Source organism: Pongo abelii, chromosome 3, assembly GCF_028885655.2.
Source record: "Pongo abelii isolate AG06213 chromosome 3, NHGRI_mPonAbe1-v2.0_pri, whole genome shotgun sequence".
NCBI lineage: Eukaryota > Metazoa > Chordata > Mammalia > Primates > Hominidae > Pongo > Pongo abelii.
The window spans coordinates 4258131-4281463 of NC_071988.2; the positions used below are offsets into that span (position 1 = coordinate 4258131).

Consider the following 23333-nt stretch of genomic DNA (forward strand, 5'->3'; position numbering starts at 1 on the left):
CAAAAAAGGACATGGAAGTGCGGAAGGGCCCCCGCTGGCTGGATCCGGGGTGGTGTGTGAAGAGAATGCTATCTCCTCGTCTCCCCCTCCCCAGCCCCCACTCTTGCCATAGCCCCCACTGCAAAGCCTTCCCCAAGGCTCCCTGACTGACTCCTTATCCCAGTTTCTACACCGGGGGCCTGGCCCTTGGCCCCTGACATGAACTGGGCTCTGGAATGAGTCCTTCCACCCCACACACCCACTGCAGCAGGCTCTTCCCTAGGCAACGTGAATGGGTGGGGACAGAATGAAGTGCAGGGAAGGCCTTGTGCAGGTACCCCAAGGGGGGACTGAGACTGAGCGGCCACCTGCACACCCCGAGTCCTGGGCAACTTGTGCCCGCTTTTTCCACACCCACGTCAGCAAAGCAGGAAGCAGAGGTCTGCTCCACGGGCCTCCCGGGGTTTCAGAGGACCCCTGCACGGTGCCCTGTATGCACTGGAGCCAAATAAATGTAAACCTTCAAGTCACTAGGCGCATGGGTGAATGTAGGGTTCAGGGGCTCAGGAGGCTGTGAGATGTTCCCCCAAACACTCCAGATCATTCTTGCTCCGCAAACCAAGCGCTGCTGTGCCAGTGCAAGACTTGAGGGCTGTAGGCTGCCTGAGCCCTTCCCATGCCTTCCCCCTAGAGCACACCACGCAGCGTCGGGGTGTGCCCGCTCCTCTGGGCTTCAGCTGGGAACCCCAAGGCCTTCACCTCAGGGCATAGCTGCCAGGAGGCAATGGAACGAGGCTGAGGATGCTGGTGGGGACCACGCTGTCATTCAGTTGAGGTCAAGGCACTGCTCAGAGTGGATGCCCAGTTCCATGGAGGGACCTGCCCAGGCCTGGAGCTCTGGAAACCAGGGCGGCCGACAGCACAGCCAGGAGCACGTGAAGAGCCACTGCATGGAGATGCTGCCCTCTCCTAGGGGCTGAACCGTGTCCCTCCCACAAAATTCATCTGCTGAAGTCCTAGCCCCAGGTCCTCAGTGTGATCTTATTTGGAGGTAGCATCTTTGTAAAGGTAACTAAATTAAAATGAGGGTCGCTAGGGTCTTATATTAGGCCCTAGCTCAATATAAGAAGAGGAAATGGGGACAGAGACACACATAGCGGGACGATGATGGGAAGAGTGGGGGAAAGATGACTGCCAACGAGCCAGGGAGCATGCCAGAAGGAGCCCACTCTGCTGACATGGCTCTGACGTCAGCCCCCAGGGCTGCGGGAGGACACACTTCTGCTGTTGAAGCGCCAGGTCTCTGCTGCTTTTTGACGCAGCCCTGGCCGGCTCAGGCGCCTTCTCTGCTGCATTCTCTGCTCAGGCTATGGGACCCCTTCCTGGAAGATCCCGGGGATGACAGACTTTCTCGATGGTGAGAGAAGGGACAGGAGAGGGTCCCTGGACCCAAGTAGCATGATCAGGATGAGGGAGGGCCCAGGAATATCCGTGCCCATGGAGCCAGGCCCCCCTGGAAGCCTGTAAGCCTGAGTGTGGTCCCCCTGACCATGCCATGAGGCCCCAGGCTCTGGCCAGCTCTCCTGCCCTCGAGCTCTTGACCCTACCTTGGGGTCACCTGCTGCCCACCCCCATCCTCCCATTCAGCACCCCCCCTTCTCCTCTGCACTCCAGGACACATGAGCTTCAGCTGCAGGATCCAGAGCTCAGCTCCTACAGAGGCTCACACCCTTGGCCCACCTCAGTTTCCCATCTGAAGTCAGTTCAAGGCTTGGTGGTCTGGGAAAAGCCAGCTAGTCCACCTGGCCCAGTACAGATAGGCTGGAGTCTCGGGCCTGCATTCTGGACCTGTGGGCAGCAGGATAGCTGCCCAGGGTTGCCCCGTGGGGCCCAGGCCACAGCTGCCCTCAGGCAACAAGGGTCGGTCCCCAGCCTTCCCTGGAAAGTGCCTTACACAGATCCTCTCATTCCAGTGGAAAGTGGATAAAAACACTTTAATAAAACGGCAGCGGCTTTGTGGGATGTCTGTGGCAGACAAAATCAAGAGCCAGGAGCCCGGGACACGGAGGTGGGCCTGGGTCTCCACATCCGGGCGGGTGCTGGGTTAGGGGCTAGTACTTGAGCAGCCAGCGTGGCCTGTGCGTGCTCAGCGATGTGAAGTAGGACCACCACCAGGGCTTGCTCCCGTCGGCCGAGGGCTGCCTGCGCGCCCGGAGCGGGTCGGGCTCCGTGGCCTCCCCCAAAGAGCTGGCACCTCCCAGCGGGTCGTGGGGCCCAGTCCTCTGCAGCCCATGAAGAAAGTTCTTGGGTCCCATCCCCAGAGGCTGCAGGATGAAGTCCACACGGCCAGCCCTCTTCATCCGGGTGGGGATGATGACTTTCTTGATGACCTTGGCGTAGCCAGGGGCTTGGGCAATGACAATGTGGACACCTGGGGGCAGCAGTCTCCAGTAGTCGCCATCTGGGGCTGTGGACAAATAGATTAAAAATGATTCTCACGAGGACTGCAGACCCAGCCACAGGGTGATGGGCGATGGATATGAGTGGGGAGAGGTTAGCGTGGGAGGCAGGCGCCAAATGTGCACTTGCCTCTGCGTGGGCCTGGAATATCCTTCCCACCCCTTTTCTCTGTCAAACTCTTATTTATCCCTCAAAACCCTGCGTAGGCACCCCCTCTTCTCTGAAACCTTCGATGAGCACTCCCACCCCCCATACCCAACCCACAGTTAGCAAAAGTCCCCCTCTTCTCTGGACCACATCTCTGCCAGGTAACACATATCACAGCATACTGTCATTTTTCATCGGCTGTGAAATCCCTGTAAGGACAGCCAGAGCCCACACAGGGCTGGACACCCCAGCTTATCAATGGGGTATGAGCTTTGGGATAGAAACAAACAGGCTTATGGGTGGAGGTGGCTCTCCCCGGCAATCTTGGAGAAGGAGGCATTTTCCTAGGAATACAGAGCACACATCCACTGTCATTCAGTAGCCACGGCTGGGCAAGCTCTTCCCTCACCAAATGCTGTAAGGGGACACAGGCTGCAGCAGACGCAGACCCCGGTTCCTGCCCACCCTCCCCGACCCAGCCAGCCTGGGAGGAATGGAGCCAGCCTGCTGAGGGCTGGGCACACTGTGAGTGCCTGAGGGCGCCGGCTGCCACTGTGTGGCATTCTCTTGGCAGACGTGGGCCCCAGGGGACAGCCGGGGACGTGCTCACCGGTGGTGATGTCGTGGCGAATGCCTTTGACTAAGATCCGGGCGTTTTTGACTGGCTTGCCGAATTTGTCCGTCACCACACCTTTGATGCCCCGGTGCACCTGAAGAGACCAAGGAGAGGCCACAGAGATGGCGCGAGCTCTCCCGATGAGCGTGGAGGCCATCAGCTCGTTCCCCATATGCTCCTCAGAGCTCGGTATCTCAGGGGAACCACCCCACAGAGCCCCACTCCGCCAGCCCTCGCTCTGCCATCTTTAACGAGTCAGTCACTCCCCTCTCTGGGCCTCAGTTTCCTCCCTGGCAATTGACCCGAGCACGTTCTGGGCTTTCGAATGACCCTGCATCTCGCCCGAGGCCTGGCTGACTCCATCTCGACGGGCATTGAGCAGAGAACCCTTTCCTGCCAGTCTTCCGACTGATCAGCATTCCTTCCCGCCTTCCCAGACACAGCGGGACTCGCTGGTTCCCTCTGAGCTGAGGCTCCCAAAGGCAGCGTGGGCATCGGAGAGGACGAGGACTGAGTGCTCGGACCCTCGCTAGAGCATCGCAGTTTCTTCATCGTACACGCGGATACCACACCCTGCCTTGGTATCGCTCGCCTGGCCTTGGCACGAACTGGCCCTGAACACACAAGCTCCCTGCACGCCCACAGCTCCAGTGTTTTCACCCTGGAAAGCCCTCGCAGAGCTGCCTGATCCTGTCCACATTTCTTCTAAAACAGTTGATGACAAACCACCCACATGTCCCCTGCTCTAGTCAGCAGAAAACAACTTGGGGTACAAGGATGCTGAAGGTCACGTTGAGCGGGACTGGGATGCCTGTGGGGAGAGGAGTCCGTCCAGCGAGGCTGTCCCCTGCCCGGGCCCTGCACGGGGCTCAGCAGCAACAGATCCGCCAGGGAAAGGGCTCCCAGCCAGACCCTGCTGTGCTTCCAGAAACTATGAAAATGATCTTGCTCCTCTTAAAATCAGGATAAAAGCAAAACATTTTAGGTTGGAGAGACTATTTTCCTCTATATTCATCTTTACGTCGACAGTTGTAAAAGTGTAACTTTAAATACTCTATATGGAGGGAGGAGTCCACAGAAGCAAAGAGCCTGGGCTCACAGTGTCAGGACGCAGCCCTGGCAACAGGAGCGTCCTCCTTCCCCGGCCCAGGGACGTGAGCCCGAGAGGGGCTGGTTTTTCTCTGGACCAGAGAACCAGCTCTGCCCCAGTGACTCCTCACTTCAGATGAAGCTTTGCTTCTGGGTGCCTCAGTTTCCTCGGCTGTAAAATGTTCATGAGGCCAAAGCAGCTCTGGCTTCTGCAGGACCGATGATTTTAGCAAGCATGTGAACTCTAATCCCACCACAGCTACCCGCACCGTGACCGATGCAGAAACCGACTCGCCTGACACACTCGGCCGGTGAGCTCAGGCCCTGCGGCTCCTAACTGCTGTTCCAGGCTCACGCCCAGCCCTCAGTGGCGCAGGCGGCTTAAAGAGGGGGGTGGGCACCCAGTTTAGCTCCACAAAGCACATGCTAGCACTTATCTCTGTGCCGCAGGGATTTCGGGAACCCAGAGCACATGGAATCCATGATGAGCACATCACAGGGTCCCAGCCCTCCTGACGCGGTGGAGAGGGACTGATGGCCACTGCCCACTGCCCTCTGGGGCTCGTGACCCCCACCCTGGATGCTCTTGTCCACACTTTGCTGCTTAATGGAACCGCACTCCTGAAACAATGTCTCATGGACTCGCATTTAGCGAGAGGGAGAGCGTAAAAAGCAAGGTTTTCCTGTGTGAGAGGTGATGAGGAGAAACTGGACAGCTTGAGAAGCCACCGTGCCCCTCAGCCACCCCACCCTGTGGCTCCTCCTCACCCCCAGATAGCATCTGAGCCCTCTCTGCTTAGAATACCCTCACCAGCCCCTCACCGGGACAATTCCTTCCCTCCCTTCAAAACACAGCTCACACTCCTCCTCCTCCAGGAAGCCCTCCCTGATGACCAGCCACACTGGGGGCCTACCCCAGGGTCCCACAGCCCCAGGCTTCCTCTCTGCCAGCCCTGGTCTCACTTCTGCCTCCCCCAACCCCACCTGAGAGCAGGGGCTCTCCCAGGAGGGTCTCTTACAGGAGGCCCTCACTCAGCATCGGCCTGCATTGGATGGATTTTTTTTTTCTGTCCCTGCTCTTGGGCCCAAGGGTCACCTTCACGAAACACGGGGCACATGCGGTTCTCTGGTGAGGAAGGAGAGCTGCCACGCCGCCCCTCCCCTCGCCCCGGGTGATGTAGACTCCCACCCGAGGCCTGGCCAGGATCACTATGAAAAAAGCCTCAATTGGCCACGACAGGCTTGATCCTTATCAGGAGGCTGCGCCCGGCTCTCCTGCAAGACGTCCGTCTCAAGAGCCGGCCAGCGAGCTGCCCAGCCTTCCAAGGTCCACGCTTGCTGTAAATCTTCATATCCCAAGACTTCATGTGTAATATCCAGGAGCAATGCCAGCTACATTCGAGGCTCCTTCAACCTCACGTTCACCAGACAGCCACAAAACGCAGTGTGCACAGGCCTGGTGCGAGAGCTCATAGAAGAATGGGACTCGCCAGCAGCACAACCATCAGAAAGAAACTCAAATGGCAGAATGTTCCATTATTACTTTGTGTGGGGCTTTGTTTCTTACCTATCTCGGCGGCTGCTGCCCCAGGGAGTTCGCTCGATTCTTACTTGGAGGAAGGTTCCTGATTTTTCTAGAAAGGAGGGTGCTCATGGACAGAGGGCTTGGGAACAAGCAGATCTGGGTGACACCAGACAGGCCATGTCACTCTCTGACCCTCTGTCTCCTCCTCTGGCTGTCTCACAGACACTGGGAGCCTGGAGCACGAGCCTATGTGTGGCCCAGAGACCCCAGGCCAGAACCTCAACTCCATCTATAAAATGGGACGGCCCCGTCTGCCGCCCGGCCTGGTGTCGGAACCGTCTGCCCTGTGTGGGTGGGCGCCAACTGTACGGTGCTGCGCCCTCACCCCTCCTTGCTGCTACAGCTCAACCCTCCTTCTGAGGCCTGCTTCTCACTGGGCATCTGTGCTCATATGCAATTTACATGATTCTTGAAAACTCTTGGGAAAAAAATAGCAGAAGTTTCTTCAGAACACAGACTCTCTTCCGTGTGACGTCCCAGGCCCTTCTTGGGGTCCCCAGCACCCTCGGTGTGAGCCGTGCTGGAAGGGGGGCAGACACGGGCACAGAGTCCCCACTCTGACACTGAGTGCTAGGGAGACCTTGGCTCTCTGGGGCAGCGAGGGGGTCGTTTTAGACACGTTCTCGGCCATCCCCGCTCACCTCCCACTCTGCCTGCTTCTGGGTGACCTCAGCCTCATGATAGTAGTCACCCCTCCGTCAGGATGCCCTGCCCCGCCCCCAGCCTCTGCCAGCCACTTCCTGCCTGTACCCTTCCCTCTGAGGCCCCAAAGCCCTGCCTGAGCCACACAGCTACCCCACTGCCCAGAGCCCTCACTCCCGCGCCTCCTGGAGCACAGAGCCCGCCCCATCCCACAGCTCGAGTCCTCACCACAGCCCCAGCAGCTCTCGAGGGTTTCATAGGCCCCTTGGGGTTCTAGCATGCTCCCCTCTGCTGGGAGCTCTCCCTGTCCTGTGGTTTGATTTCTCCTACCCTTCTTCAAGATGAAGCCCTGCAGCCGCCTCCTCCAGGAAGCCCCCCGGCTTCCGAGGCTGGGTCAGACGCCTCGCCGGGATGCCCAGGCCCGTGCTCCCTTGTTTAATTGTGCTGCTTTAGGCCCTGACGTCCTTGCTAACAGGGACTCCAACACATGGCACTGCCGCCCCAGCACCCACAGGGCACGCAGAGGAGAGCCGGCTGCTGTATCTCAAGTTGCGCATGGTGGACAGTTAACCCCAAAACAAGTGGTGGCAAGAGGAGCATGTGTGTATGGGGCAGTGAGGCTGCGGGGGCTGCCCTGGGGGCCTGAATTGACCCACCCCACCCAGGCCACAGCTGGACCAGAGCCCTGGACCTTTGGAACTCACCATCTCCACGAAATTCAGGAGTGACTCCTTGTTGTGCTGCCAGAGCGTGTACAGGGCCTCCTCGGGGGGGAACTTCACACAACCCAGCTCTACCGTGATCTCAAAGCAGTTGGTGTGCAGGTAGTTGAAGTCGGACATGCCTGCGGCACAGAGACAGCCAGGACATCAGGGATGTCAGTGGCACAGAGACAGCCAGGACTTCAGGGGTGTCAGTGGCACAGAGACAGCCAGGACTTCAGGGGCGTCAGCCAAGCGCCCAGCAGGCAGGTGAGTGCAGCAGGTACTCGCCACAGACGCCCCTCCTGCAGCTGAGGAGCTGAACAACTGCGAGGTGGGCCGTATGATCCCCACTTTGCAGATGCACAGATGGAGGCATGAGGCATTTTTAAGGGTCCCGCGACGGGAAGAGGCAGAGCTGCATCTTGAGCTCAGACCGCTTGGTGGCGAAGTCCACAGGCTTCCCCACCCCCATGCTGTCTCTGGTGAGGTCAGGGATGAATCGGTTTCTAACAGAGAAGCCCACAGCATGGGGCAGCTGCACAGGCCCCTGGCATCCCAGCTGCTGGCCTGGAGACCCCATGGTGACAATGTCCATTTACCCAGACGCTGTCCTGACCAGAGTCTAGGAGGGTGGTCCTATTAGCTCCATCTCCCAGGGAGACCATGGGCCGGGCTAGGGTGGACAACCAGCCACCTGGCCAGCTGAGAAGGCCTCAAAGCAAGCTGGGTAGACCCCAGCCATACCCACTTCTGCCCTCTGTGCCATCTGCTCTTGGAGCTTCTTGTTCAGCAGAAGCCATGACCATCTCCAAGGCAGGCCTAGGACGATGGCACCCACAGGGCTGGCTGTGTCGGGGGTCGCAGGGAGCCCACGCCCTTCTGAAGTTCAAGGCTCCTGAGCTGCAGAGCCTGCAGCTGCTGTTGACAGTCCCTGCCCAGACCCCAGTGTAGCCACAGTCACCGTCTCTCTGGTCCAGCTAGCTCTGGTCCCCGGCGTCATGCTTTCCCAGGGCCGTGTCACGTACAAGAGGGACAGAGGCCAGTTGCAGTGGCTCACGCCTATAATCCCAGCACTCTGGGAGGCCGAGGCGGGCGGATCATGAGGTCAGGAGATCGAGACCATCCTGGCCAACACGGTGAAACCCCGTCTCTACTAAAAATACAAAAATTAGCTGGGTGTGGTGGTGGGTGCCTGTAATCCCAGCTACTCGGGAGGCTGAGGCAGGAGAATCGCTTGAACCCGGGAGGCAGAGATTGCAGTGAGCTGAGATCGTGCCACTGCAATTCAGCCTGGTGACAGAGCGAGACTCCGTCTCAAAAAAAAAAAAAAAGAGAACAGAGAGGGGCCTCTCCCAGCTCTGCTCCTGGGTGTCTGTTGCAGACCCCAGTCACAGGGCTATGACCGGGGCTGAGGGCCCTCTGCCTGGGTTCTGGAAGGGAGAGAGGCTGCGCCGCACCAGGGAAAGACCACAGGTGCCAACCGTTGTGCAGGAGAGAAAAGTTTTCAGAGCGGGCTGCGAAGGTGGCTTCAGAGTGTGCAAGAAGTGCCACTTTCTCTGCCCACCTGCACGGGAGGAGGGGTCAGAAGGGGATGCCATGTGGGTCCTGGCTCTGCCACCTGTGGCCCTGGGCCTCCAGCAAGTCCTTCTCTCAGCTGAGCCCAGCGCTCTCATCTGTGTTGTGCCAGCATGGAGGGGTGCAGGCAGGGCCCAGAGCGTGTGTGCCCGGTCTGGCGGGTGCCCCTGAGGACACACAGTGGCATGTGCCCATTATATTGCTCCTGTGCAGCCTCCCCAGGGCAAATTTAGCAGATAAAGATGTACACGCTTAAAGTTGGGCTCCAGAGAAACCACAGATACAATTGTAGTATCAGTCCACCCCATGCGGGTTCTCGTAAGCATATCCCACACATTGGAACATCCTTACGTTGCCCTAAAAACAATTCCTCACTGTCTCTCTGGAATTCCGATTTAACTGGAAGTCCAGCATTTCATCTGGCAACTCCACTTCCCTAAATGTCACAAAAGGATTGGTCATGGGTAGAACCATCAAATGTAAGTGTTCATAAAATAAACTACAGAAGCCATAGGCCTGGGTCCTCCACAACAGTCACACAACAGCTTTTCATCAAGACAGAAACCAAAACTCAAGCCAGCCTCCTCTCCACCAGGTGAGGCATTGCCCTGTCTTCTGATCTCTCCAGCTGGATCCCAGCAGCAGACTGTGGAGTTACGCCTTGCCCCTGCCCCACCCAGCCCCCGTACCCCCCACCCCTACCCCAGTCCCGCCCTGCAGAAGCCGCACCTCCCGTGAAGCTGTACCAGTCCGCCCCGTTGATGATGCTCCCCCTCTTCAGGAAATTGCCTCCACACCTATTCTCCGACCTGTCCATCATCATGGGGTGGACGTCAGCGTAGGCTCTGGACAGCAGCTTGAACATCTGGAAAGAGACCTGGCTCAGATAAGGAAAGGGTCCCCTGCAGGACGTCCTGTGAGCTGGGGTCAATGAGGGGAGGAGCTGTGCGTGCAAACACCTGCATTGCAGATAGGAGAGGGGAATGGTGTCTGCAGGTAGGAGAGGGGAACGGTGTCCTGCAGAGGACACAGTGTATGTGAAGGCCCGAAGGGTCACAGGCAGTCTGGCACTGCTGGAGTTCGGGGCCAGGTCCCGTGGGTACCTGGGGTAATCACCGAGCCTCTGCACAGCTGGCCGGGTAGTGTGGGCTTTCTCTCCTGAGGTTACACACAGACATGGTGTCCACAGGGTGTGTGTAGCTTGGCTTGACAGTTTATAAAGCCCAGGCTGTTGGAGCAGTGAAGGCAAGGGTGGGCTGCATTTTCCCCGACTTCATCTCCAAAGCCGACTTCTTCTATTAATAATCACTGCTTCATTCCCCACCCCGCTCCACCTCCAGGCTGACCAGCATCATCAGAGGCTGGGACTCAGCCTGCAGGAAGCCCCTCCCTGACCGGCCCACCCTCCAGCTTCCACTGCAGTTGGTAGAGGGATAGAACACAGCTCACGGGATCTGCCACCCTTGACATCTTTGGATGTGTGGCTGGGATACTGGGTCCCTCCCCACAGGCTTCCCTCCCCAGCCCAGAGCTTTCCTGCATTGTGCCCATCCCCCAGGCAGAGTCCACAGGTCCTCCTTTGTGGGGGTTCTCGGCCATCTGTAAGTCCCAGGCTGACCCTGGGCAGAGGCTCCTGGTGGGTCAGGCAGGCGAAGGGCTCCCCCTGCATGGAGTTCATCAGGGCCCCACCAAGCAGGACAAGTCTGTGCTGAGGAGGGGGCTCCCTCTGTCTGAAAGGAGGAGTGGAGGACACTGGAGGGTGGACAGGTGGGGCCCAGTGAATGAGTGAGTGAATGAATGAGTGAATGAGCAAGTAAATGAGTGAATGAGTGAGTGAATTAGTGAGTGGATGAGTGAGCAATTGAAAGAGTGAGGGACTGAGTGAATGAGTGAAAGAGTGAGTGAGTGAAAGAGTGAGGGAATGAGTGAGTGAGTGAAAGAGTGAGGGAATGAGTGAGTGAGTGAAAGAGTGAGTGACTGAGTGAATGAGTGAAAGAGTGAGTGATTGAGTGAATGAGTGAGTGAGTGAGTGAAAGAGTGAGGGAATGAGTGAGTGAGTGAAAGAGTGAGGGAATGAGTGAATGAGTGAAAGAGTGAGTGACTGAGTGAATGAGTGAGTGAATGAGTGAATAAGTGAGTGAATGAGTGACTGAGTGAATAAGTGAATGAATGAGTGAGTGAATCAGTGAGTGAATGAGTGAGTGAATAAGTGAGTGAAGGAGTGAGTGAATGAGTGAGTGAATAAGTGAGTGAAGGAGTGAGTGAATGAGTGAGTGAGTGAGTGAAGGAGTGAGTGAATGAGTGAAGGAGTGAGTGACTGAGTGAGTGAATAAGTGAGTGAATGAGTGAGTGACTGAGTGAATGAGTGAATGAATGAGTGAGTGAATGAGTGAGTGAATGAGTGAGTGAATGAGTGAGTGAATGAGTGAGTGAGTGAGTGAGTGAGTGAGTGAATAAGTGAGTGAATGAGTGAGTGACTGAGTGAGTGAATAAGTGAGTGAATGAGTGAGTGAGTGAGTGAATGAGTGAGTGAATAAGTGAGTGAAGGAGTGAGTGACTGAGTGAGTGAATAAGTGAGTGAATGAATGAGTGAGTGAGTGAATGAGTGAGTGAATAAGTGAGTGAAGGAGTGAGTGACTGAGTGAGTGAATAAGTGAGTGAATGAGTGAGTGAGTGAGTGAATGAGTGAGTGAATAAGTGAGTGAAGGAGTGAGTGACTGAGTGAGTGAATAAGTGAGTGAATGAATGAGTGAGTGAGTGACTGAGTGAGTGAATAAGTGAGTGAATGAGTGAGTGAGTGAATGAATGAGTGAGTGAATAAGTGAGTGAAGGAGTGAGTGACTGAGTGAGTGAACAAGCGAATGAGTGAATGAGTGAGTGCTCCAGGCCAGAGTGAAGATCTCTCCCTGGTGGGGGTCATGAGACTCGGACTCCCAGACGTGAGGTTTGGGGTTGGTGAGGAATGGGTCCAGCTCAGAAGTGAGGCTGTACCATCTGGACTCAGTCCCACAGACACAAACCACGGGCCCAAACACAACCCCACTCAGGCCCTGTGGTTCCACTATCTTGTGGACCACTATCTTGCCAGCAGCCCCTGCACCTGTGGGTGGGGCAGCATCAGCTCAGGAGTGGCCTGCCCCACCTCATAGCAGGAAGCCTCACCGGACTTTCCCATCAAGAATGAATCATGCCCAACAAAGGGTCCATCTGCCCAGGCCACATCTGCTACATTCTACCTGTGTTCTACCTCTGACCTGCCTTTATCCATCAGCTTGACAGGGTGTAGGCTTGGAGGATAGGAGGGTGGGACCAGACTGTCTCCAAAGTTTGCTCCTGACCCAACACACCATGTCACCCTTTCTACCCACAAGGCTTCCCTGCCCTACAGTCCCTCCTCCCCGCCCTACAGTCCCTCCTCCCTGCCCTTGCCCTGGGGCCTCCGTCCCATCACTGGTCAGTCTCTAGGGCTAAGGCATGGAAGGTGGCTGCCGACCACCAGTCCCCAAAACCCTGGGGTGCAGGAGCCCAGGTCTGGCTAGGACAGGCCTGACCTGGGAGGACAGGTGCAGGACAAGGACATCAGAGGAGCTGTCAGTCCAGAGGCTGGGCACACATGGGCAAGGAAGAGACACAGATAAATGAAACCAGGTGGGAGCAGGGAAGCTGGGACTGAATGGGGACCCAGGAACACAGGCTGAGGACCGTGGGAAACCCAGCCCACCCAGCTCCTGCCCCAGGAAGCCCTTGGGAAACTGGCTATGCTCATTCCCACAGCGAGCGTGGGCAGAGCCAGAAAGGGCTTGGCAGGCAGCACAGAGCATGAGCAGGATTCGGGCAGAGGGGCAGATGTGGAGCAGCGAGAGGCAGCCATGGCCAGCCTGCAGGGCCTTGAACACTGCCCCCAGGCACTGGCTCTCATCTGTAGGGCACCATGGAAGTTTGGCAAGAGGGTACCTTGGCACACCCCAGCCAGCCCCTCTCATGCTCCCCCGCCAACCCCAGGCCCCTCCTGGGACCCCGATTTCCAGAGATCACTGCCGGCCACAGGGCTGCATGATCACTGCCAGATGATTGATGGCTTGGGAACAGTGTTATTTTCTCTGGCTCTGATGGGACTCATTGGGGTAAACATCCCCCTTGGGGACATCTTCTCACATCTGGTTCTGAGGCTGAGAGACACTGGGCCAGTGCAGAGGGGACGCCTGCCCTACCCTGACAGCTCTGAGGCTGAGACACACTGGGCCTGTGCAGAGGGGGACACCTGCCCTGTCCAGCCATTGCCCCCAAGAGCACAGGGGTGCAAGGACAGGCCAGAAGTGGAGGCCACCCAGTCACCCCTGGGGGCACTTGCAGAGGTCTGAGCAGAGAACCAGACACCTCACTCCTTGCACCCTTGGTGTGCACTACCTGTAAGAGTCAATGAATGAATGAGTGAGGGACGGAGTGCAGGGATAAACAAATGAGTGAAAGAATAAGAGTGAGTGAATGAGTGTGTGAGTGAATGAATGAGAGAATGAGTGAGTGACGAGTGAGTAAATGCGTGAATGAGTGATGAGTAAATGAGTGAGTGAATGAGTGAATAAGTGAGTAAATGAGTGAGTGAATGAGTGAATAAATGAGTGACAGAATGAGTGAGTGAATGAATGAGAAAATTAGTGAGTGTGTGAATGAGTGAATGAATAAGAGAATGAATGAGTGATAAGTAAATAAGTGAATAAGTGAGTGAATGAGTGAGTGACTGAATGAATGAGAGAGAATGAGTAAGTGAATGAGTGAGTGAATGAATGAATGAGTGAATGAGTAAATGAGTGAGGGAGTGAGTCAGTGGGTGAGTGAATGAGTGAGTTAATGAGTGAATGAGTGAGTGAATGAGTGAATAAGTAAGTGAATGAGTGAGGGAGTGAGTGAGCAAATGGGTGAGTGAGTGAATGGGTGAGTTAATGAGTGAGTGAATTAATGAGAAAGTAAGTGAGTGAATGGGTGAGTGAATGAGTGAGTGAATGAGGGAGTGAGTGAATGGGTGAGTGAATGAGTGAGTGAATGAATGGGTGAGTGAATGAGTGAGGGAATGAGTGAGTGAGTGAATGGGTGAATGAGTGAGTGAGTAATGAGTGAGTGAGTGAATGAGGGAGTGAGGGAGTGAGTGAATAGGTGAGTGAATGAGTGAGGGAATGAGTGAGTGAGTGAATGAGGGAGTGAGGGAGTGAGTGAATGGGTGAGTGAATGAGTGAGGGAATGAGTGAGTGAGTGAATGGGTGAAGGAGTGAGTGAGTAATGAGTGAGTGAGTGAATGAGGGAGTGAGGGAGTGAGTGAATAGGTGAGTGAATGAGTGAGTGAATGAGTGAGGGAGTGAGGGAGTGAGTGAGTGAATGGGTGAGTGAATGAGTGAGTGAGTGAGGGAGTGAGTGAATGGGTGAGGGAATGGGTGAGTGAGTGAGGGAGTGAGGGAGGGAGTGAGTGCGTGAGTGAATGGGTGAGTGTATGAGTGAGTGAGTGAATGGGTGAGTGAATGAGTGAGGGAGTGAGCGCGTGAGTGAATCAGTGAGTGAGTGAGTGAATGGGTGAGTGAAGGAGTTAGTGAACGATGAACAAGTGAAGGAGTGAATGGGTGGAAGAATGAGCAAATGCAGGACGAATGCACCGGTGGCCCAGGTGTTGCTGTCACCACCCCTGGTCAAGCAGGGTGCTCAGCTTGCTCTCCCCATTCCCGCTGGGCCACAGCACCCGGCTCCCTGGGGCTCCTCTGGGTCTCTGCCTCCACTTTCTCATCCATAGTGTGGGAAGGGACCAACTCCACGCCGTCCCCCAGGAGGTCGTCCTTAGGTTAGGGTGGGTTGGGAGGGTCCCAGCATCATCACGGGTCTCATCGCCGGCTGCTCTACGAACAGTAGGAGAAACTGAGGCCCGGAAAAGGGAGGGCCTCACCTAAGGGCCCAGTGGACGGTGGAGCCAGAACTCCTTCCCCATCCGGAGGAGCCCAGCACGTGAGAAGCAAGCACTACCCCCGGGAAGCAGGACGGGTGGGCAGCATGCGCGCTGCAGCACTGCCCTCTGCCGGCCCCTCCCGGAAACGCACCCCTCTGCGATGGGAGCACTGGGGACCCCGCCAGGTGCGGGGCGGAGCTCAAAGGAACAGCAGCGCTGAGCCAGGGTCCCCACCCCGGGAGCTCCCAGATGGGGACATGTGAAAGGCAGTGCAGCTAGCCTTGGGGAGATCAGGGGAGCGACGGCTCCTGAGGCCGCAGACTTCCAGGAGGAAGGGGCTTCTCTGCAGAGCTGGGCCTGGAGCAGGCGGTGGTGACCGGCTCTGAGTAGAGGTTCCTAGGAGCTTTGTCTTCACTGAGCTCAGGACTGGAGGGGCACCAGCTCCAAGGGGACCGCGCACACCGTCTCCCTCCCCTGCACACACCCCGCAGCCCTCTCACCTTCTCATCGGGTGTGGGAGAAAACATCTTCTCCTCCTGGGGGTGCTTGGAGAAGTCGAAGGGGTAAGACACCACCAGGTCGCCCCCATGAAGGCTGGCCGAGAGCACAAAGGGTATGGTCTGCATCCACTTCATGATTGCCTTCGTCTCCGGGGCCACCTGCCCAGGACAGACGAGGCCGCCCTCAGGGCTGGGCTTCCCCGCCGGCCCCCAGCCATGCCCTGGGCTTCGGCAGCCCTCTGGGCTCCGATGGTGCAGACCATTAACGGTCTCTACATCAACGCACCAGCTGAACTCGGCCCCCATCACTGGGCCCCTGCGGAGATCTAGGCGTTTCCAACGTGAATCTCTGAATCTCACCAACACCCCAGCAAGGAGGTGTTCCCATTTCACAGACAGGTAACTGAGGCAGGGAGGGAGCACCAGGCTCTCCTGTCCTCAGGGAAGGACAACCCCAGAGAGCCTGGAATAACCAGGGACCCCTGGATGCCTTGGTGGAGACCGGCATGGGCAGCAGCGGCTCCTACCTTACCCCACCAGTAGTGCTGGGGGATGGGGATGTGGTCGCTGCGTGCGCCGCGGGTCTCCGCCAGCCGGTAGTACTCGGACGTCAGGTCCGGGAAATTTCGGTTCAGATCCAGATTCTGCGCGTTCTGCCTCCCGCTCGTCCACCCATTGTAGCCGGCACCCTGAAAACACGGCCAACCCCCGACTGGGTGGGGTCAGCACACCCCACCCTTCACCTTCCAGATGGGTCTCACGCTCGGCTGAGGGTCAAAGCCAGGGGCTTCGGTTTCCCCCGGCTTTATGTGATGAGCTCGGGGGCATGCCTGACCCTTCACCTCCTCTCCACCCCGGGGCTCCTTGCTGACGCCACAGCCTTGGGGCCTTCCCTGGCTGCTCCCCATGAGTGGGGCGCCCTCGACAGTCACCTGCTCTGCTCATTGCCCACCTCCCCGAGAGCTCCCCTGACCCCCCGCTGACACACACAGACACCATCGACTCCCTTTCCATCATTTTCCTCTATCACATGCATCACCTTTTTAATACACCTAGAATCCTCAGTGCCTCTCAGTGCCTCTCCCCAGCCCCTGAAGCAGGGGTTTGCCAGTATCGACATCTGCTGAATGCTCCTCTCCTAGAGAGGCAGGAACAAGGCACCGCTAGGATAAACTACCTGTAAATTAATGAATGAGGGGGTGGTTCAGGCAGTGGCCCACAGGATCCAGGCATGTGGGCGCTCACCTCGGCAGCTGCCACCTCGTAGCCGTCAGGGTTCATGGAGGGCAGCAGGTGGATGCGGGTGGTGTTCAGCAGGCGCTGGATGCGGGGGTTACCCAGCAGGTATTCAGAGCACAGGTACTGGGCTAGATAGATGAGCATCTCCCGGCCCGCCACCTCGTTGCCGTGAATGTTGCCAATGAGCTTCACCTCGGGCTCCACTGGGGGCAAATATAGAGACTTGGGGCATCATCTCAAAGCCTGGGGTCCCCAAAGGCATGAGCCCCCCCCCCCCACACTCAGCAAGGACGACCAGATGGGCTGGGACCAATTCATACTTGTTTTGACTCAAGAATCTCTGTATATAATGAGGTCTCATCAAGGTCATCACTTTCATTAAGCTCATTTTTTATGCCTAGCCAGAATTCTTAGTTAGCATAGCTCAAGAATATGAATAATATATGTTATCATTGATTCATGCAAATTTAACTGACGGTCTCTCTTCATGTTTGTGTAATAAGGCAAGGTGTACATTGGTACTTAGCTGGGAAGGTGGTTGGCCCTTGAGTGGATGAATGGATGGGTGAATGGATGGATGGGTGATGGATGGATGGATGGATGGATGGAAGGATGAATGGATGGATATATCGATGATGGATGGATGGATGGATGGATAAATATATCAATAATGGATGGATGGATGAATGGATAGATGAATCACGGCTGGCTGGCTGGATGGATGAATAGATGATGGATAGATGGCTGGATGGATAGATATATCAATGATGGATAAATGGCTAGATGGATAAATCAACGATGGATGGATGAGTGAATAATGGCTGGATGAAATAATGGATAAATTGATGCATGAATGGATGGATGGATGATGGATGGATGGATGGGTGTGTAATGGTTGAATAAATAAATGGATGGATGGTGGATGGATGCATGGATGTATGAATGAATGGGTGGATGATGGATGGATGTGTAATGGCTGAATGAATAAATGGATGGATGGATGGATAGATGCATAAATAATGGATGGATAGATGGATAAATGAATGGACTATAGGAAGAAGAGTGGACCAGGCCCCATGGCCTTACTAGCTGTGTGACTGCAGGCAAGTCACTCCTCCTCTCTAAGCCTCACATTGCTCCCCTGGAAAAATGATGTCTCCCTCCCCAGCTGCGTGTGGCCCAGGGACATCCAGGGATGAGAGGAAACATCCGTGTTCCTCGGATGCCACATCCCGGGGTATAAATGACCTGGGAGCTTTCTGCGCTGGTTACCTCCCTTGGCCTTCTGCACAGGGGCACCTCTTGCCCTCAAATTCCAGTGCTGTAGGGAAAGCCTCTGCCTCCTGCCCAGAGCATGTTACAGTTGGAGAGGGAACATAGTGAGCCTTGGGGTCCAGGGTGTGGCCAGGTGGCCTCTGGGCCCTGGTAAGAGATAGAGCCTTTGGGCTCACGGTATCCATGCTGCCCAGACCAGTAGGATGAAGACTGGCTGAGGCTGCCAGCCCTGAAAAGGCCCTGAGTCCATAAACAAAGAGCAGGTGCATTTTTCAGTAACTGGTGAGGACCAAGGGTCAAATGGAGGCTGCTTCTAAAATGATGGATCTGTTTGAGTAATGTGCTCATGGGACAGGTGGGGCTGGGGGCTGAGGCCCAGGCAGGACTCAGACGGACTCACTGACCCCCAGGAAGCCCTGGACTCCAACCCTGAATGCCCTCAGTGACCTGGGGGAGAGGAACTTCCCCACGTGGGAAACAGAGGCCACCCATCCAGAAGGTCTGGGTGTTTGCTAGAACATCCTGGATTCTTAGACACTACCAGCCTGCGTGGCTCTTTGCAACTTAGGGTAGCAAATCATGACAGCAATAACATTTGATTTCCTAATTTGCCCTGCAGGAAGACCCCTCTAAAGGAACAGGAATGCCTAGCATTTTCCATACTGCCCGATCCCACCTCAGAACAGGATCAATCCAAAGCCCGACGGAATGAAAATGGACTTGGAGTTTTAAAATAGAAAAATCTCTTTATTCATAGCATTTTGTGGTGTCACACTCCTGGAACAGTTTGGAAAAGGAGAGGCCGGTGCCCAGGGACAAGGGCTGTACAGACCTGCCTGGGGTCCAGTGTGCCAGGACAAGGTCTTCAAATGGCAAAATGCAGTGCATGGCCACACACTCCTTCTAAGTGCAGAAGGGCCCAGCACTCCTATAGCCTTTGTTTTGCTCCTCCCTGACTTATGCCTGTGATATGCAGGGATGGTGCCCTCCTCCCTCCAGCATCCCAGGCGACTCCCAGACAACCTTACGATCTCCCTGAAAGCCACATCCCAACATCATCTTTTCTGTCTAAAATTTCTTGTTGGGCCAGGCACGGCGGCTCACATCTGTAATCCCAGCACTTTGGGAGGCCGAGCTGGGTGGATCACTTGAGGTCAGGAGTTCGAGACCAGCCTGGCCAACATGGTGAAACCCCTGTCTCTACTAAAAATACAAAAATTGGCCTGGTGTTGGTGGTGCATGCCTGGAGTCCCGGCTACTCAGGAGGCTGAGGCAGGAGAATTGCTTGAACCCGGGAGGCGGAGGTTGCAGTGAGCCGAGATCGCGCCACTGCACTCCAGCCTGGGCAACAAGAGCGAAACTCCGTCTCAAAAAAATTAAATAAAATTTCTTGTTTATGTCTTTTCAGCCACTAGATCAATGTCTCCATTATTATGAAATAACCTAGTCTGCCACCCTAAATTTTGAAGGAAGATGGATATCTGGAGAAATTCTCCTTTATACATACAGTGGTTGCACATGCCCAGCGGGACGTGGCCTGCACCAAGCAGCTCCCTGAGGCCCCCAGCCGTGCCCAGAACCCCAAACACCCCGCCAACTTGTGCACCCCAAGGTGGAGCGGCCCAAGCCCTTTCCCGAAGCGGGGCCAGGCCAGGCCCTCCCAAGGGCACTCACTCAGCTCGTGCTGGCCGGGGCGGCTGGAGAACTCGATGACCAGCAGCTCCCTGCCGTCGAAGCTGCGCCCGATGCTGTAGGTCCTGGCCACGTGGGCGCAGCGGGAGGCCGTCCGCCTCAGCACACGCACCATCTGGGCGTAGGAGTGGTGGCTGAAGCGGATGAAGGTGGGCGGCAGCCCTGAGGGCAGTGCCTCGTCAGCCTCCAGGCCTCCTGGGGGAGCAGTGAGGGGGCTCAGTCAGTGTCAGGCCCCGAGGCTTCCTACCACTGCCTGGGAACGCTGACCATGCACAGCACCCTTAGCCCCCTCTGCACGACAGCCATGCTTGGACATCTCTATCTTTAATTAGAGTTCCCTCCGCAGTGCCTACAGCGATATCTAAGCCAAATGGCACCTGAGGTATGTACACGGCACAGCACCATGGTTCCTAATGTGACTGTGAATAGACATACTATGGGGCCACTGTGGGAAATTCCTAAAATACGGAGCAGGACAACAGAAAGGAAAAGAGATCTGTGGGGTCCTGGACCCCCCAAGGCAAACCCCTGCTGGGTGTGCAGAGGGGATTTTCCTGGGTGTGTTTTCCATGACAGTGGCGCTCAGGCGGTTCAGTATTCTGCTCCGTTTGCTTGGCTAATGGTGGAAACAGGGGGGCTCCTTGTGGTGCCCCCTCCGGCTGCTGTGAGGCTTCCCAGTGTTTCTGTTACAACCTCATCAGTACAACAGTGAGCGCCTGTCCAGGAAGGAAACAGAAAGGGGGATTCTGGGAAGGACTTGGGGGAGGAAGAAAAAAGGGGGCGGGAAGAAGAGGGAGGGGTTCTGGATCTAGAATACGAATGTCTACACCACATACGCACCAGCTTCCCCACCATCCTGTCATCCACTAGAACAGAGGCACCCTGAGGGCCGCCCCAGTGACCCTCAGCTCCCTCCACCCCACCAGGGGCTTTGCAGCAGCCAGACCCACAGAAGCAGGACGCAGGTGCCCGCAGGCTGTTCCTGGGTCCACAAAGAGTTAATGTGTTCCTCTAAGCTTCTCCTCGCCCTGTGGTTTTGCTTCTGCTCAAAACAGTTCTCCAGGGGAAAGACTAGCAGTGGAAGCCAGCAATTTGGCAGTAGAGATGCCCAAAATAATCTCAAACCGACTCCTTGGGCTTTCCCAGGGCTGTGGGCTTGGCTTCCTTCCTCACCTCCCTGGCCTCCCACGGTCACCTCTACCGCCTCTACAGGGACTGAGCTCTGCAGACAGATGGCTCCCACCTGCTGGCAAAGGGCACCCCCCTACCGCTGCATCACATAAGAGCCCAGGGTCCACACTTCTCAGATTGGAAGCCAGAGGCTGCAAGACATGCCAGGATCAGCCCTGAGCACCTGACATAGCCCGGAACCCGGGGCTTGCTGGAGCCCGGCCCGGGTGTTTGTCTGCATTCCTTCTCTTGCCCTCCTGAATGTCCCAGCACAGAGCCACATGTACAGTGGGTGCTCGGTAGCTGTTTGACGAATGGCCAAATCCATCCCTCCATCCGCGATGGCTTGGGCCACTCCAGCTAAAGACCCCACCGCTGTCACCCTTCCCGAGGCTCCCCTTCCTCTTCCATGGAGCAAGGCTGTCGTGAGACTCGCGTGAGCTAGCACATGTGTGGCACCAGCAGTCAGATCCTCTGAACCCAACCACGAGCGGACGCTGCCCTGCACAGCTGAATGTGGCACACACTGGCCCTAGGCTCTTCAAAGACAGGTTCAGACTCGTTCAAATGCGATGAAACGCCCACATCCAGGCCTCAGTGGCAAGAGCCACATCCCAAGCCTTGGGGGCCACATGCGGCCAGTGGTGACTGTGTTGGAAAGCAGAGAATAGAACATTTCTTTCACACAGGAAGGTCTAATGGGCCAGGACTGCTGCGGATCATGCAGGGTCTCTGGTAGACCCTGACTCGTGAGACAACAGACACAGGGGACTCCATGCAGGGCCCCCAATCAGCCCTGCTGCCAAGTGGCCCTCTGGGACCTCTTTGCACACCTCAGAGACAAGTGGCCCATGGTGGCCCAGGCTTGCCTACTCCTACTGCCCCTCCACTGTTTTATCTGCAAGAGACACCAGAGTGTTTCTCCACAGCTCTTCTCCCTCCTTGAGCTCACAGGGCAGTACAGACCCTGCTTGGAGGAGTCACTCCAGGCCAAACCCTCTGTGTGATCTTCCGGGCCCAGCGATGAGCAATTGTGAAGCTTTGCCCGCCAGGACTCCCGGGGGACGTAAATGTCCCGCCCACCCTTGACCATGGGTAAGCACTGTGGTTCTAGAGGGTCTGTGTCTGAGGACTGGACCCCCAGGGCCAGCCCTGCACTCTGAGCCTAGGCTCCCCCACACGAGGCCTCCTCATTGCACCCTGGGCGGGGGCACTGCCCCCACTTGGACTCAGCACCCTTCCACCCCAGCCTGCCCCTAAGGGGCTGGAGGCTTCTGCTAGGGGGGCCTGGGCAGCGAGAGGATCCTCCATCTGCACTGAGCCCCCAACCCTTCCTGGCACCCTTTTGTGGGGGAACATGCTGCCTCGGGAAGCAGCCCCGCCCTCTACCAATGCCTGCACTGTCACCGTCGACGGAAAAGGCTTCAAGTTCCTTCCAGTGTGGCTCTTGGTCCTCCATCACCATCTGGACCCCGTGACCACACAGGCCCCCGCCACTTTCCCTTACCCCGAAGCTTCTCCAGCGGGTCGTAGCAGCCCTCGTCCTCTCTCGTGAAGTAGCGGTGGCAGTTGAGGAAGTAGGGCCAGGCCATGTCAATGGCGTCAAAGGCGGGCTGGCAGGCCTCCCGCAGGCCCTCGCAGATGTGCCGGCAGGGTCTGCGCACCCAGCCGCCCTCACACCGGGGGGCCAGCACAGCACAGCCCAGCAGCCGCAGGTCCGGGTTGCACTGGCCCTCCAGGAGCTGGTGTAGAACGCTCAGCAGGATGTACTCGGAGCTGGCCTCCACCACCTCCCGCGACCGGTGCTGAAGCATGTTGGGGAAGGTGGTGTGGTTGTAGGCGGCATCGCTGCAGGTCCTGAGCTGCAGGTCCACGCAGGTGGCTGGGGAGGCAGGGTCGGCAGGTCAGTCCCTTCCGCAGTGGCCCTGACCGGCACACATCAGACATTTACAAAGGGGACCCCACGCAGGGCCAGGGCCTGCAGGGAGGGGGCACCCACAGTCTGGCAGGGGAGGACCAGGACAACAGCTACTGTGCAGGAATCAGAGTCTGTGAGAGACCAGAGAAGGAGCCTAAGACCAACTAGATTCAACTACCCACTAGCAAGCGAGCCACAGTTGGCTGCCCTGAGCCTCAGCGTCTCCATCTGCAAAGCAGCTGTGCCACACAAGGGCCCATGAAGGCAGCCAGGTGATGCTGCGCTAGGCAGGGACAGGCACAAACCACCCGGGAGCCACAGCCACAGCACAAAGACGTCCCAAAGGACACATCCTGCTTTGGGCGTCTAGTGTCTTTGGGGACCCTAATGGGTCAGTTGGGGCTCAGGACTTGGATGAGAAATGGATAACGACAGATGCGGCTCAGCCGGCTCATCTTTGCTCTGCAGCTCGCAGGGATGCCGTAAGCCCAGGCATGGGGTAGGGTCCTCACTGTCGCTGGGCACCTTCCTGCTTCCTCATCACAGCTGTTTGTTTAGCTCCAAATGCCCCATCTCTAAGGACCTCATCGGCCTAGCAGGGCCCTCCAGCCCCCTCGGGAGCGGACTGTGTCCCCACAGCTGCTGGCTCCACGCTCGCACCCCCAGATGGCCTTCTCCTCTTTTCCTCAGTTGGACTTTCCCGATGTGGCATCGCATGGGACAAATCGTGACATTTTGCCACTTCTCATGTCAAAGTCTAGAAATGACTGGATTCTTTCTGCCTCACATTGCCCTGCTCACCACATTTTACAGCCG

The 23333-nt window shown here is 56.7% G+C and overlaps 1 protein-coding gene across 3 annotated transcripts in view; it reads right to left on the reverse strand.

Annotated features, from left to right (window-relative positions):
- Positions 1–1954: 1954 nt before the first annotated feature.
- CPZ (carboxypeptidase Z) overlaps positions 1955–23333 on the reverse strand; it is a 29915-nt gene continuing 8536 nt past the window's right edge. For 2 of the 3 annotated variants that reach the window (XM_024246351.3, XM_024246352.3), the window contains 9 exons: positions 22107–22481; positions 19412–19624; positions 16469–16665; positions 15751–15912; positions 15224–15382; positions 9527–9662; positions 7223–7362; positions 3197–3296; positions 1955–2446 (listed from right to left, as the gene is read on the reverse strand). In XM_024246351.3, coding sequence (XP_024102119.2) covers positions 2091–2446; positions 3197–3296; positions 7223–7362; positions 9527–9662; positions 15224–15382; positions 15751–15912; positions 16469–16665; positions 19412–19624; positions 22107–22481 — 1838 coding nt within the window. In that variant the 3' untranslated portion in view covers positions 1955–2090. The remainder of the gene's footprint in view (positions 2447–3196; positions 3297–7222; positions 7363–9526; positions 9663–15223; positions 15383–15750; positions 15913–16468; positions 16666–19411; positions 19625–22106; positions 22482–23333) is intronic. The other variant, XM_054554977.2, reaches the window with a different exon arrangement.